The 15,056-nt window shown below is 34.6% G+C and overlaps 1 protein-coding gene across 2 annotated transcripts in view; it reads left to right on the top strand.

Annotated features, from left to right (window-relative positions):
• MAP3K1 (mitogen-activated protein kinase kinase kinase 1) overlaps positions 1-15,056 on the top strand; it is a 58,748-nt gene that overhangs the window by 39,739 nt on the left and 3,953 nt on the right. For both annotated transcript variants that reach the window (XM_088054430.1, XM_014261182.2), the window contains exons 5-19: positions 404-520; positions 1,071-1,219; positions 3,473-3,594; positions 4,312-4,393; positions 4,514-4,691; positions 5,081-5,371; positions 5,811-5,932; positions 6,957-7,048; positions 7,257-7,446; positions 7,749-9,015; positions 9,888-10,040; positions 11,506-11,668; positions 13,054-13,185; positions 14,260-14,402; positions 14,880-15,011. In XM_088054430.1, coding sequence (XP_087910556.1) covers positions 404-520; positions 1,071-1,219; positions 3,473-3,594; positions 4,312-4,393; positions 4,514-4,691; positions 5,081-5,371; positions 5,811-5,932; positions 6,957-7,048; positions 7,257-7,446; positions 7,749-9,015; positions 9,888-10,040; positions 11,506-11,668; positions 13,054-13,185; positions 14,260-14,402; positions 14,880-15,011 — 3,333 coding nt within the window. The remainder of the gene's footprint in view (positions 1-403; positions 521-1,070; positions 1,220-3,472; positions 3,595-4,311; positions 4,394-4,513; positions 4,692-5,080; positions 5,372-5,810; positions 5,933-6,956; positions 7,049-7,256; positions 7,447-7,748; positions 9,016-9,887; positions 10,041-11,505; positions 11,669-13,053; positions 13,186-14,259; positions 14,403-14,879; positions 15,012-15,056) is intronic.

The following is a 15,056-nucleotide window of genomic DNA, read 5'->3' as shown; positions in this document are numbered from 1 at the left end:
TTTTCATAGGCTTTCTTGGTACTGTGTGATGCTGTATTGGGACACATCCAGGTTGGGTAAACAGAAGCAAAAGAAGTTTGATTGATGTCATGTTGTGGATTTATGATTATATGCATAAATTCCTTCCAGTATGAAGCTTAAAAATAGCTTCAGTTGATTTAAATAATAAAGGGGAAGTGGGGAGAAAACAAATTGAAAACTGGTGTTGTAATTTTATGCTTTCATGTATGCATTTCTGAATAATATTTTAGGAATTCTCTTTTTTTGTAAGGCTAGGCAAGAGGACATTTATGCCTATCTATGAAATAATTTTTTGTTGGGGGTGGATATGTTCTATGATACACTTAAATGTGGAAAAAAAATACCAAGTCAGTAGAACCTTAGCATATACTTTTCTTTGCAGACTTGTAGCTGTGGCCGCGGGACATTTTGTATTCATCTGCTGTTTGTTATGCTGAGGGTCTTTCAACTTGAACCCTCTGACCCAATGCTCTGGAGAAAGACGCTGAAGAACTTTGAGGTAATCAATTTCTTACAGATGTAATGATGATCTAGAAAACATTCAATGATGTCTTTAGGACACTCTCTTAAAAATGCTGAAAACTGTTGGATTTCAAAGCAACAAGAATATATGTTTATAATGATATCTTTAATTCAGTCTCAGGAGTTCTGTAAATGGAAAAAAATACCTGCAAATATAAGACATAACTGCCTAAATAGAGAGAGCTGTAGTTTAGTGAGTCATTCAACTTGTGGGATTTTATATTAAAATTTATAGATCTGTCTTACTGATTTGCTAAAAGGAAGAAAAAATGTGGGTATTTTGAAGTAATCGTGTATAGTTAGGGCTGTTAGTTATTTTCAATAAGCAGATAAGTTTTTGGTGTAAAATGTTTCTTGTGATCTTTTTAGTAGTAAGACTTCTGAAATTGCTGCTGCTACTGCTAATGCATTATTGTAAAGGCGAAGATTTTTCCTGTTAGCAGTAGTTTACACTTCGGTAATGTGACTTTTAATTACAAGATATTCATAGCATAAATAAGACTGTTGCTATCTTTTTCTGATGTTAGGTTGAGAGTTTGTTCCAGAAATATCACAGTAGGCGTAGCTCAAGGATCAAAGCTCCATCTCGTAACACCATCCAGAAGTTTGTCTCACGCATGTCAAATTCTCATACATTGTCATCATCTAGTACTTCTACATCTAGTTCAGAAAACAGGTTAGTATTTTTAAAAGGAATTACAAGCTTTATTCAGAATCACCTACATTCTTTTTGTTCAAAGCTACTTTCATTTCAAGCCACATTAAGTCTCTGCATTTGCAAGCAATCAAGTCAAGCATACATTAGTCACTGTGGTACCAAGTGGGCATATTTGTTTTGTAACTTCTTTTTGGAAAATGTTAAATAGAGTTGTGAAAAGATTTTTTTTGACCCTTTATTAATTTTGTGAAACAAACTTTTGAAATCTTGAGTGCAAGACTGAAGCATATATAAACTTTGGAAGCCTATTGTGTGCATTTTTTTAAATACTGCATTTGTACAAACATTAACAAAAGAATAAACATGATTTTTTTTTTTTGTCTCCTGTCCTGCTTGTGCCTTGGACAATACACTGAAAAATATTTAGGTAAAGGTACTCTATATAAACACATAAATATAAAAACAGAAGCAAACATATGTTTTTAAAAGGGTGATTAAATTATTTTAAGAGAGCTATTAACACATTAGTTATGCCTTGTCTATGAATTAATGCCTTCTCTGTGAATTTCAAGTGATGTGTTATTCTTCCATTATTTTTTCCCTGACTACTTCTACTTGAGTTCTTCTGTACGTTCTTTCTATGGTTTTGAAAAGATACTGATTAATTTTTTAAACAAATTATTTGTGCTTGCATTATTTAATGGGTAAACTGTACATCATTTAGAGAGGTTAGACCAAAAATGGCTACCATAAATGAGGCTTTGTTTTATGTGAAGTGGAATCTAACTTAAGGAGTACCTTGCTTGATATGTTACTTTGTGACAATGAGCATATAGTAAGATGAATATATTCAGACAGGTTTATAATTCTGATATACAGATTGTGACTTTAATTTCACTTCATCTTTTACTTACTATTCCAAATTGTGTCACTGTAAATAAGTTGCAAAAATAAAGTTGTTAAATGTATAATTACTCTGGAACTACTTTTCTGGCAAGCCAGTTCCTTTTATGTTGATACTTCATGTAGGAATTTTTTTTTTTCCATAGGATTGTGAACTTTTCTGCATTAGTTATCACTTTTGTCTTGTTTTGTGCAAGTCTAAATATGTATGGTATAGGTATTGAGGAACACTGAGCATCAGATTCATTTGAGATAGAAATTTACTCAGTTCTGATAATTCCTGTGACTCGCAGTTACGTTTTGCTTACTGCTAATTCTTAAAAAATGAGTTTCTAATTTATATATATATATATACACACACACACACGTGTGTAAAATTATTTTTCATTGTAAGCTTACTTTAATGCATTTTTCCAAGGAATAAATGGCTTTGCAAACATTTGCAGAGAAATAGAAAGGAATGCATGTGTATAGAAAGAATGCATGTGCAAATTAATTTTATTTTAAAAATATATTGTTGGTGAACAAACGAATGGTGTCTGCAAAGTTTTTGAATCACACCAACTGTAACTTAAATTTTTTGCAATGGGTAATTAGAGTTTTTCACATTTAAACAATATTGCAGAAGATTAAAAATGTGTGCTTTTCATTGAATGTATAAGTTTAGAAGCAATTTTTTGGTAAATCTCTGGTTATATCCATTTAAAAATTAAAGTGGAGAAAAATAAAATAGAAACAGCAAGCAAAAAAGGGAAAATAGGAGTTTTTTTAAATATCTGTGTGGGACATGTATGTTAGTGTTCATGTGAATCTATTCCATCAGTTTCTGTTAGTGGCAGAAAATTCTTGAGTAGTTCTTTATTTTTTGAGTTTTACTATGTTCATCAAAGAATATATGCAGTTTCTTTTAAAGAGCTGAAGACTGCCTTGTGACTCCATACTTTGAAAGGAATTTGATGAAAAAGAATGTAGGTAATTTTCAAAATACAAAAATTCCTTAGTTTTTCAAACCCAAATGATAAATTAAAAAGTTAAGGATGGTTTGTTTAAAGAAGCCTTAGAGAAGGAAATGTTAAGTGCCCAAAGCTGGGCCTTTCAATCTCTAATTGGTATCTGACCTAGTTTGAAAAGATGTCATGCGTTTTGTGACTTTCCCTTTCATTTCAACAAAGTGTTGTCTGTACTCGGTGCTTCTAAAAATCTAGTTGCTTACTTACTCAGACCAAGGTTTAGGAGAATTATTCACGAATAGCCTGTAGTTATCCAGAAGTGATTGTTCCGAACTGGAAGTTAATATTTTTTCACTGTTAAAGCCTGTTCTGAATTCTGATATGCCTCTTCTACAATTACAAATGTCTCTCTTTATAGTATGAAGGATGAAGAAGAACAGATGTGCCCCATTTGTTTGTTAGGCATGCTGGATGAAGAGAGTCTAACTGTGTGTGAAGATGGCTGCAGGAACAAATTACACCACCACTGCATGTCAATATGTATGTTATCCTTGTTTTGTCAAGTTCTAGGGACTCTAAATCTGCAAAAGTACTATAGTTCAGTATGGTTTCAGGTTTATTGCTTTATGTTCAATAAAAAAACTGGAAATCTGCTCGTAAATGATGACTGTAACTCTGAAAATTTGGTATCATTCATGTACTATTGATACACCTTACTTTATCAGTTATTCACAAATCAAGTGTGTAATTCAGTGCTTTGATAGAGAAGTTACCTGCAGGTCTAGAGGTTTAAGCCTCTCTTATCTGAGTGAAAAGATTATGTCCTATTAGAACAATGTTAGGAATGGGCTTTCAGCTCCTTGTGACTTGTCATTAGAATGCATAAAAGTCATCTAATGCTAGCTAGGATTATATAATTAATTATGAAGTATGTTCATATAATACATCAAATAAAGTATATAAATATTTACAGTTTTCATTAACAAATAAGGTTTTTCTATATTTGAGTACAAAAGGACCAGAATTTCAGTTCATAACTTAAAATGTTAATCATAGTACTGAAGTGAAGCATTTCTTCATGCAGAAAAAAATATTTAAGCACCTATATTTTAATGCCCAGACTGTTGCAAGTGGTTCAGTTCAGAAGTATTAATTATAAAACTAATGTTCTTCAGTAAAACTTAGAATAGTTATGCCATCTTATGTTTTTGTATACTGTAAAACTTAAGTGCATATGATCCTGTTGCTGTATTCTAGGGGCAGAAGAATGCAGAAGAAACAGAGAGCCACTCATCTGTCCACTTTGTAGATCTAAGTGGAGATCTCATGATTTCTATAGGTGAGGATTCAGTTGGTTATAATAAACTATCTATTTCTGGATATTTAATTGATATTTCTGAATATGCTGAATTATTTACCTCAGATGTTTAATTTGTTAATCTGTGTTCTTGATCTGTAGTCATGAATTGCCAAGCCCCGTGGATTCTTCTGTTCTCCGTGTGGTTCAGCAACAATCTCAGCAGCAGTCTGCAGTTGGATCACAGAGAAGAACTCAAGATAGCAATTTTAACCTTACTCATTTTGGAGTCCAGCAGATCCCTTCTACATATAAAGATTCAGCTGAGCCGTGGATTCAGGTAATTGTATTTTGTAAAAGACCTAATAGCCTTTTGAGTGTAAAGGTGGATTCATCTGAACATGGGGTCACACACTTAAAAATAAGATAACTTACATTTCCTTTATTTTAGCCATTATTTTTATCTGACATAGACAGACCTTGATTTCAGGACTGTTAATATCAATGTCTGGAAACCAACTTCATACTTAATATGTAAAATTCTCTAAATAGAGTTTTTACTATCACAGAAACTTTTTAAAGACACTGTAACTTCAGACATATTTTTGCTGTCAGCCTTGGTGATTTTTAACTAGAAGTATCTTTCCTCTTTTTGATTGCTCTTGTCAGGTACTTAAGTTGGAGCATTACTCATTTTGACTCCTGTAATGTTGCTTTCTTCCTCGGCAGGTATTTGGGATGGAGCTAGTTGGCTGCTTGTTTTCTCGAAACTGGAATATACGAGAGATGGCACTTAGACGTCTTTCCCATGATGTTAGTGGTGCTCTATTACTGGCTAACGGTGAAAGTACTGGAAACTCTGGAAGCAGCAATGGAAACAACACAAGTGCTGGAGCTCTGGGAGCAGCTAGTGGGTCGTCTCAGACCACTATCTCAGGAGATGTGGTGGTGGAATCCTGCTGCAGTGTGCTGTCCATGGTCTGTGCTGACCCTGTCTACAAAGTGTATGTTGCTGCTTTAGTAAGTAATTGTTTACTTGTTGTATTCTACTAATTTCATAGTTACTTCATATTTGAAGAGGGAGGGAATTGGAGAAGATATGTGAAATCAGGAATCCTAGTAACTGTTGAGCACCACTGATGACTTTTAACTATCCTTTGAAAGTAGGATGATCAAAATACTCATCATAAGTGAAAGGACATAATTTCACTGGCACTTGTCGCAGTGCTACGTATTGATAGTATTTGTATGTCTTTTTACTCTCAAAGAGGAATTGACTAACTCTAGCAGTGAATATGTAGTAAGCTATTCATCCTTTGAACATTTCACTGACATTTTGAACACAATTTATGTAGAACTGAATTTACAACTCTTTAATGCTTATTTACGTCTCTTTAAAAAAGTAAAAATTGTGTAGCTAGTTGGATTTCATATGTACTGTTTTTTTCCTTTCTCTTAGAAAACTTTAAGAGCCATGCTAGTGTACACTCCCTGTCATACTTTGGCAGAGAGGACTAAACTACAGCGACTTCTCAAGCCAGTTGTAGAGACAATATTAGTTAAATGTGCAGATGCTAACAGGTATGATGTCTCATGAATTTCATTTTGGATTGTTATTGAAATATCTTAAAGCTTCATTTGTTGCTATTCATGTGTAATTAGCTGGTGTTAAAATAAAATGTGTGGATTGTAGATATATATCATTGTTTTGCTAGCCTAACTGCTGCTGGCAAACTTATGGCTTGAAATAGGTAGATTTTGAAGGCAAATGATTGTATACTTTGTTTTCATAAGGGCTTCCCCCCACTTAAAGTAAAGGAAGATGTTAGGTACACTAATGAACCCATCCTTTCCATTTCTGTTCCTATTGCTTTGGTCTAATTCTTGTGACTCTCCTTAGAGCTATTAGCAAGTACTTCTCAGTATTCTTAATACTTCAGCAGAAATTGTTACACATCTTTGCTATGAAGTAATAGCAGCAACATAACATTTGTGATTTTCAATTCAGAGTGTAATGATAGGAAATGGCTATGTAGGGTGAATTGCCCTTGGTTTGAGTCTTCCTATCATAGGCTACCCTGTTTGTTCTGCCAGACCAGCCATTTCTTCTCCTGTGGTGTAAACTAGATGCAGAACTTCACCAGCTTGAGTTTTGTTTCTGGAGGTTTAGTTTCTAAGCAGCATTTTTTCTGAAACTGCAGCTAGAGATCCCACAGCAACAGTCTAGCAAGAGAATATCTAAAGTTAATAGTGAAATTATTCATAAATTAACCACAGAACTGGTTTTATGCATTTGGCCACATTTTGCAAGAGAACAAGGCAGTTTGGGGTTTTGTTTGTATATTAGTGATAGACGTTACATTTCTGGAAGTCTCCTTGTAAAAATGTCACAACAACTGGTAGCTTACAAAGAGTGGAATAAAGTGATGTGAAATAATTTTACACGTAATTGCTAGCTGATGATTTTTTAAATATAAAATATAAATAATATTTATAAAACATAAATATGTTATAATTATTTATAAAAACATATATAAATATATGTTTTTCCTTGAAAGCATTTGCTAAAGGAGTTCTTTTTTTTTTTGGTTCCACTTTCTTACAGTCGAACAAGTCAACTTTCAGTCTCAACACTATTGGAGATGTGTAAAGGTCAAGCAGGCGAGCTGGCAGTTGGGAGAGAAATACTTAAATCTGGTAATAATAACTCTTCATATACAATTATAATTACAAGTAAATAATGCTGAAATTTATCAAGTACAAGCATAGCAAAGAGAACAGTATTCCTCTCAACAATTTGGAAGGGGACTAATTTGGGCAAACTATGAGTAATTCTGTATGATACAGTTCTTTGTGTAGGATGTGAACATAATACCTAATCTTCATTTTATCAACTTTTTTACAGGATCCATTGGTATTGGAGGTGTTGATTACGTCTTAAATTGTATTCTTGGAAATGAAATTGAATCTAGCAATTGGCAAGCACTGCTGGGGCGACTTTGTCTAATAGACAGACTGCTATTGGAATTTCCTGGTGAATTTTATCCCCACATTGTCTGTGGGGATGTCTTGCAGGCTGATACCGTAGTTGACAGGTACTTGTTTGTACTATGCATATGTTGCTCTTTGTAGTTGAATTTGTTGGTGGTGATTTCATAAAAATAGTTGTTCTAATTCCTGTAAACAAATAACATATATTTCTATGCAAAGTGTGCTTACTTTACAGAGTAAATAGTTGTCATCTTAAAAACTTCTGACCTGTGAAGCATTTTTGAAACACCAGTGCAACAATAAATCTCCTTCCTACTTCAGAAGTGACAACTAAATACATTATCTTGAAATGGTATTAGTTAACTAGAGCATATCAGTGTATATAAGACCTCTTTTCTTTTTTTAGGTATAAGAAACTTCTCTCCCTTTTAACTTTCGCCTTGCAGTCAATTGACAATTCCCACTCAATAGTTGGCAAACTGTCACGGAGAGTATTTTTGAGTGCAGCAAGAATGGTAGCAAGAGCACCCCATATTTTTGTAAAGCTGTTAGATATGTTGAGTATGACAAGCTCAACTCATTATGCAAGGATGCGTCGACGTCTGATGGCAATAGCAGATGAAATGGAAATTGCAGAAGCTATTCAACTAGGCATGGAAGAAATGCACTCTGGGGAATGCCGACATGAAGACTTTTTACAGCTACCTGTGCCAGATAACTCTCCAGAAACTACAGAAAATAATACTCCTAATAATACTGTTCAGTTATCAGGGAAGAGTGGGAAAGGTTTAAGTGACAGAAAACTGAGTGCCAGTCCAGACGACATTTCTGAGATGCTAGCTGGCCTTGCTATGGGACTTCCTGTTTCATCAGTAACCACTGAGCAACCAAAACCAGCCATTCAAACAAAAGGAAAACCCCACAGTCAGTGTGTGAACTCTTCTCCCTCATCCAGTCATTCCCAGTCACTATTCCCAACACTTCTGTCTCCATCAAACCCATCTGTACCAGCTGGCACTGTAACAGATGTCTCTAAACTCAGACCTCAGGGATTTGTTCCCTGCAAAATCCCCTCACCTTCTCCTCAAACACAGCGGAAACTTTCTCTCCAGTTTCAGCGAAACTGTTCTGAAAATAAAGAATCTGAGAAACTTTCTCCAGTTTTTACTCAAGCCAGGCCATTGCCATCCAGTCATGTACATAGGCCAAAGCCATCACGACCCGTCCCAGGTGATGTGAACAAGCAAGGAGAAACCTTAAAAAGCAGTATGACACTTGACCTGAATGATATTTCACAGTGTGATGGCAATAGCAGTGCAGTTATCCCAAGTGAAGAGACAGTGTTCACGCCAGTAGATGAAAAGTGCCGGTTGGATGTTAATGCAGAGCTCAATTCCAGTATTGAGGACCTACTTGAGGCTTCCATGCCAATGAGTGATGGCACAGTTACATTCAAGTCTGAAGTTGCAGTTCTTTCTCCTGAGCAGGCAGAAAATGATGATACTTACAAAGATGATGTAAATCATAATCAAAAATGCAAGGAAAAGATGGAAGCTGAAGAGGAGGAAGCTTTAGCTATTGCTATGGCAATGTCAGCATCCCAAGATGCCTTGCCAGTAATTCCCCAACTACAGGTCGAAAATGGTGAAGATATCATAATCATTCAGCAGGATGTAAGTATACATATGAGAATTTAGGTTAAGTTTCAGCTGAGGGTCACTGAAATTATAAAGCAGTGCTGTTATATTTCAAAAGTGACAGAAAACTTGAAGGTGCTTAAAACCCTTTCATAAGAAATTGAATATAAACAGTCTGCCACTTGCAGGTGCTAAGAGAATCCTTCCACGTTATTAACAAATGTAGAGAGAGTGTTTGCAAGAGAAACACTATCATGTATCAACATTTAAAGTGACAAAAAAGAAAGTGTAAAATTGGGGAAACTGGGAAATAAAACCAAAAATTTTAAGCAGGAGTAGAACTGTAATGAGTCCTCATACTGATTTACTTTGAAGGCAATTGCACAAAACCAAACTAATTTTCAAAAGAAAGAATTGGAAAAGATCTTTTCCTCCTATCTTGAGAGAAGATGAGAGATACTTTATTAGTCAGAAAAAAAATACATATATGCAAATAAAAAGCACAAGAAACAATAATAGAGAAAGGGATATTTTATTTGTGGTCCTTGGGGGTAACAACTTGTAAAGCATAAAATAGGAGGGAAAAATTAAATAGAAAACAACCTGATTTTGGTTCTGTTTACTGTGGGTGCAAGCTAAAGCCTTAACTAGATGTGAGACAAGGAACAGAAAAAAAGTTGTGCTCCGACTTGTGTCCTCGAATCTTGCCTTTCACCTTCACATAGTAACACAGAGGAAGCTCTGTTTCATGTTACAGAGTATGTGAATTACAGAATAGTGCTCTCATCTCAGCTGACACCTATATAACAAGGAGTTCAAGAAGTGTAAGGGAGAGGAGAGGCATATAAGCTTGGATATTTTAGAAGCTTATTAGTAAACTTGGAATTCATTTTGAATTTAATTTGCAGACACCAGAAACCCTGCCTGGACATACCAAAGCAAAGCACCATTACAGAGAAGATGTAGAATGGCTTAAAGGTCAACAAATTGGTCTTGGTGCTTTCTCTTCCTGTTACCAAGCTCAAGATGTGGGAACAGGGACATTAATGGCTGTAAAACAGGTAAAGACTACAGGAAAGTAACTCACTATCTCGCTTTCTTGTGTTTGCTCTCTCAGACCTCTTGTGTTCATGCTTTTTCTATTCCTTGTCATGTCTTCTGACAAAACACATAATTTAGAAAACCTTTATGTGTGCATGGTATTAATTTAACATGTACAAGTTTTTTCAATTCTTCTTAGAGTGAAAAAAAAAGGTATTTTTGGTATTTTTTTCTATGCCCATTTTCTTCCATAGTTCTTCAAGTGTGTTTTTGCTTCTGTCAGGTTCATAAAATGGTGACTGTTAGGAATATAGCCCAGACATCTTGATTCCAAATTAATGACCTATTTGCAAAATGGCTATTTAAAATACTTTGTCCTCACTTGTCAATAATATTTTTCCTTAACTTTAAATGGAGGAAATATAGTTTAATATTTGTTTCCTCTGATACAACTTTGCTAACTAAATAAAGGCAATTTGGAGGCAAGTATTCTTACTATATAAATTAATAGATACAGAACTGTGGCTGAGAAGAGGTACATGCTTCCGTCAAGATTTTTGAAGGTTTCAGGTGTGAGTAAATTGTTCACACTAGAGCTGCCCTAGGGCTGAATCAGTGGTAACAAAATAGAGGGAATTTTAGTCCCATAACTTTTGCCAGTTCTACAATGACCTTATACCTTTGGAATAGATTGAATGTTTTGAAATTGCTCAAGGAAAGAATATCTTTATAATATATATATATTTTATATATCTATTTTATGTATATATATTTTATATATACACACTAGATATTCTATATAATGTACTGTATACATAAATATATATATATATAATACACCAGGTATTCCTCCTTCGAAACTTTTGCTTGTGAAAAAGTGGGACTGTTCATGTGGTCTTGGAGACGTAATGGTGATTGTGATGCCTAGGGAAATTCCCTGCCAGGTGATCATTTTTAGTTGAGGTATTAGGGCATTGGTTGGACTCTATGATCTTGGAGGTCTCTTCCAGCCTAGTGATTCTGTGATTTTGTCATATTTAGTATGGATCAGAGCTGAGATTGGCTGCAATTCCATGACTTCTGATCTGTCAAGTTTCCCCTCAGCTGAATTTCTGTAAGAGCTTTAGTTATGAAACATTTATCATTTAACCAGTAAGATTATATAAGTGACACTCAGGATCCTATCTCATGCCTTTTCTTTCTTCCTTTTCCTCAATATCTGGAAATTAAGAGTTTCTTCCTAGTTTAAACAGAGGCAAAAAGAGGGATGTTTCCCCACTCTATACTTGGAGAAGTTTTTGTTTGTTCCCTAGAAGATCACTCTTAATTTTTTGTGACTGTCTCACATGGAGATATTTCTCAGCTGATGGGGTTGGAGGTAAAAATAGAAGTTACAGATGGTGATGAAAACCATCCATTCTTGTTGCTGTACTGAAAGGTGATTACAGGACTTGTATTTAGGTTGAATACCATATTTCAAAACAGGTGACATATGTCAGGAATACATCATCTGAGCAAGAAGAGGTGGTTGAAGCACTGAGGGAAGAAATAAGGATGATGAGTCATCTGAACCATCCTAACATTATTCGAATGTTGGGTGCTACATGCGAGAAGAGTAACTATAACCTTTTCATTGAATGGATGGCAGGTAAACAACTGGTCAAAATACTATTTGGAAGTGTTGCATTGTGTGAGGTTGTGAATTTATACTTTCATTGCTGTGTTGGCAACCAGTATAAAGGTCTATTTACAGAACAGCTGAAGTGGTCATAGCAATATTCTTAATGGTGCATCCTTCTGTGACTGGGAATTTTCCATACCAAATCTGTCTACAGTGAAAGCACTTGGAAACCATGAAGAAAGATCACTCTAAGTGAGAAGTTAAAAACTATGCTTTATTTCCAGCTGAAGTGACTGTCTCTCAAACTGTTGCATTTTCAGTGTATCTGTGCAGCTTGAGGTTGTTATTAAAAATAACTTTGCTAGAAAGTTTGGAATTCCTGTCATTTATTTTTGTCCCCAACTTTTTCATAAAAATTGTGTCAGGTGACATGCAGAGGCATTTAAGAACTGAAAAGTAAGTTTCAAATAATAAGTAGTTTCAAATAATAAGTTTCAAATAATAATAATAATAATAAGTTTCAAATAATAATAATGGAAAAATTAATTCAAATCTTAGATCTCTTAACTGGTAGTCTAGTAAAAAAATTTGAAATCTTTTCATAATTGTATAGAGCAGGGACAATAAAATCTCTCTGTATTTTGAAAAGTAGTTTTATTAATTTTATGAATGTGATTATATATTGCTGCTGTCCAGTTACAAAGTGGTGCTTTATACATCCTCATTTGCTGTAAAAGAAAGCATAACACCCTAACTTATGGTCAGAGTGCTAACATAGAAAGCCCCCAAGAACATGTCATTACAAGAAGTAGAGCAAGATTCTCAAAATTTAGTGTTAAACTTCTTAAATGTAATTTTTTTCTGAAATATAATAATGATAGTTAAATGTCAGGAACTGGGTTTACCTCATTCAAGCCCAGGTTGTATTACAGTACTTTCAGAGACAAATTGGAAATCCAAAATCTTGATAATCTGTTACCAGTTTTGGAAAATAGAGGAAGATACTGTTTTTCCGGGCTTGTCTGCATAGTTCTATGTATTGGATGATAACAAACATAAGATATTAAGAGGGAATGCTTGCTGGAGGTTGCACTTACCTACTGCCTCAAAAATAGTTAATGTTCTGCTGCGTACATGTCAATGTGAAGTGTGGATAAAGTGTTGTTTTTAAGGAAGTACAAAATTACTAGGAAGCATGAAGACTTTTGTCTTTAATGTGTGCAATTCCATTTAAAAAGTAATTGAGGAATGACCTACATCACTTTTTGCCCATTAAATTATTTCAATTTTTGGGGGTAGGGGAAGGAGAAATAGAAATTAGAATTAGTAATATCAAGTTCCAGTTTTAGGATGCAGTGTTGCACTCTAGTAACAGAATGTGTGTTGATAGAATGTACTGTTTTATCTTTTAGGGGGTTCAGTTGCTCATTTGTTAAGTAAATATGGAGCCTTCAAAGAATCGGTTATTATTAATTACACAGAACAACTGTTACGTGGCCTTTCTTACCTCCATGAGAATCAGATAATCCATAGAGATGTTAAAGGTGAGAATTACTGATAAATTCTTCTAAGAAGGAGTATTCAGAAAGCAGCATTTGTTTTGGCCTGAGACCATAGATACCATCTCAGGAGTGGTATTTCTACTGGGTTTGTCTGATCATTTTTAAGAAACTCTATTGTTGAAGTTAATCAAATTGCTACTGAAATTAATCAGAATGTTTGTGGCAAGCTTATGGATATTTGCTATCTGTGCTAACAGTTTAGAAAAACTGTCTTTCTCAGCTGGCTAAAATAAGATAGGAAGTTGCCATACAGTTTTAAAACTACTGCTGCTTAAATTAATGTCAGTGTTTACACTGAAATGATAGTAAAATCTGTGAACAAACCAAGGCAAAGAAGCCAGATTTCTAATGTGTGAAAATATTGTTATGAGTCTTCTTCCTTCATCCTAATTGAACATAAATACAGTTGTACCCTGAGTAACATGCAAACTTTACTGGGAAATACCAATCTTACTGAACTTTTCCCTTTAATGTCACTGTAGCTGTCCATGAACTGGAGATAGATATATTATATAATATATATTCTATAATATATATGATATAATATATATTATATATGATATAATATATATTATATATTATATATTTAGAACATATTGATGGTAAATATTTGTCTTTATTAATTCTTTTTGAAATAGTAAAACTTTAAATTGCTTGTAATTATCTTTAGAGCAACTCAGGGTTGCTTGATAATGAAATAACTTTAAATTTCATGAGGAGCTGCAGGCAATGAAAGCCTCCAGGGCTTTAGGTCACCGTTTTCTTCCGTTATACCATCTCCAGGCATTGTTCCAGAATTCTGTGTGTTTGAAAATTTGATTGCCTCTCGAAATCTTTCAAACAGCCTCAAGCTGTGTGCAGTATCATTCAGGCATAACAGGAAAGTGAGGTTATTAGACTGTATCCTTGATTTTCAGATTTCTTTGATACTGGGGTGGGGCGTGTCAAACTGTTTAATAATTTTGAAGTGCAGGAAGGAAAAGTGTCCAGTGTCTGTTCATCCTTTTGCCTTTAATAGAAAGCAAACTAGTAGTATTTTTATTGTGCTGTTGACAGGTGCCAATTTACTAATTGACAGCACAGGTCATAGATTAAGAATTGCTGATTTTGGAGCTGCAGCCAGGTTGGCATCAAAAGGAACTGGTGCTGGGGAGTTTCAGGGACAGTTGTTGGGAACTATTGCATTTATGGCACCAGAGGTAAGAAAACAATTTTTAAAGTTATTTCGAAAAATTAGTTTGAACTCTTTAAGCTAATTCATGTAGCCAAAAACCAGAAAATTGTTGTATATGCTTCAAATGTGTTTTAAATGCCTTTGTTCTAAAGATTAGGAATGATTCCAACACGGCAACAATGACATTTCTTTCTTGCTGTCAAAGTTGTTTTAAGTAGTTTGCTACAAGATGCAGTTATCACAAGTTGTTACAAATGCCCAAATAAACATTTGCTCAAAAGCTCGCCAGTGCAAGGTACTTTGCTTGCTGCTTGGACAAGTATTTTATTTACTAGATCTCTAGAACTGTGTAAATCTTCTGGCATTGACATCACTGGTTACTCTCTTAGCCTGAAATGTTAATCATAATACATTTGTTTGATGATATGTTGAGGTCTACTTCTAAACGACTTAGAGCTTAGAGACTTTCAAGCATATAATCTGATTTTTGGTGTCTGTTCAGGTCCTGAGAGGTCAGCAGTATGGAAGGAGCTGTGATGTGTGGAGCGTTGGCTGTGTTGTCATAGAAATGGCGTGTGCTAAACCTCCTTGGAACGCAGAGAAACACTCCAATCATCTTGCTCTGATATTTAAGGTGAGGTATTTTGTTATTATCAATATACTACAAAAGATGCCAAGT

Source organism: Pseudopodoces humilis, chromosome 4 (genome assembly GCF_049639895.1).
Source record: "Pseudopodoces humilis isolate 2021_Gansu_Grassland_sample_001 chromosome 4, ASM4963989v1, whole genome shotgun sequence".
NCBI classification, from domain to species: Eukaryota; Metazoa; Chordata; class Aves; order Passeriformes; family Paridae; genus Pseudopodoces; species Pseudopodoces humilis.
This window is presented reverse-complemented; position numbering and strand designations above follow the sequence as displayed.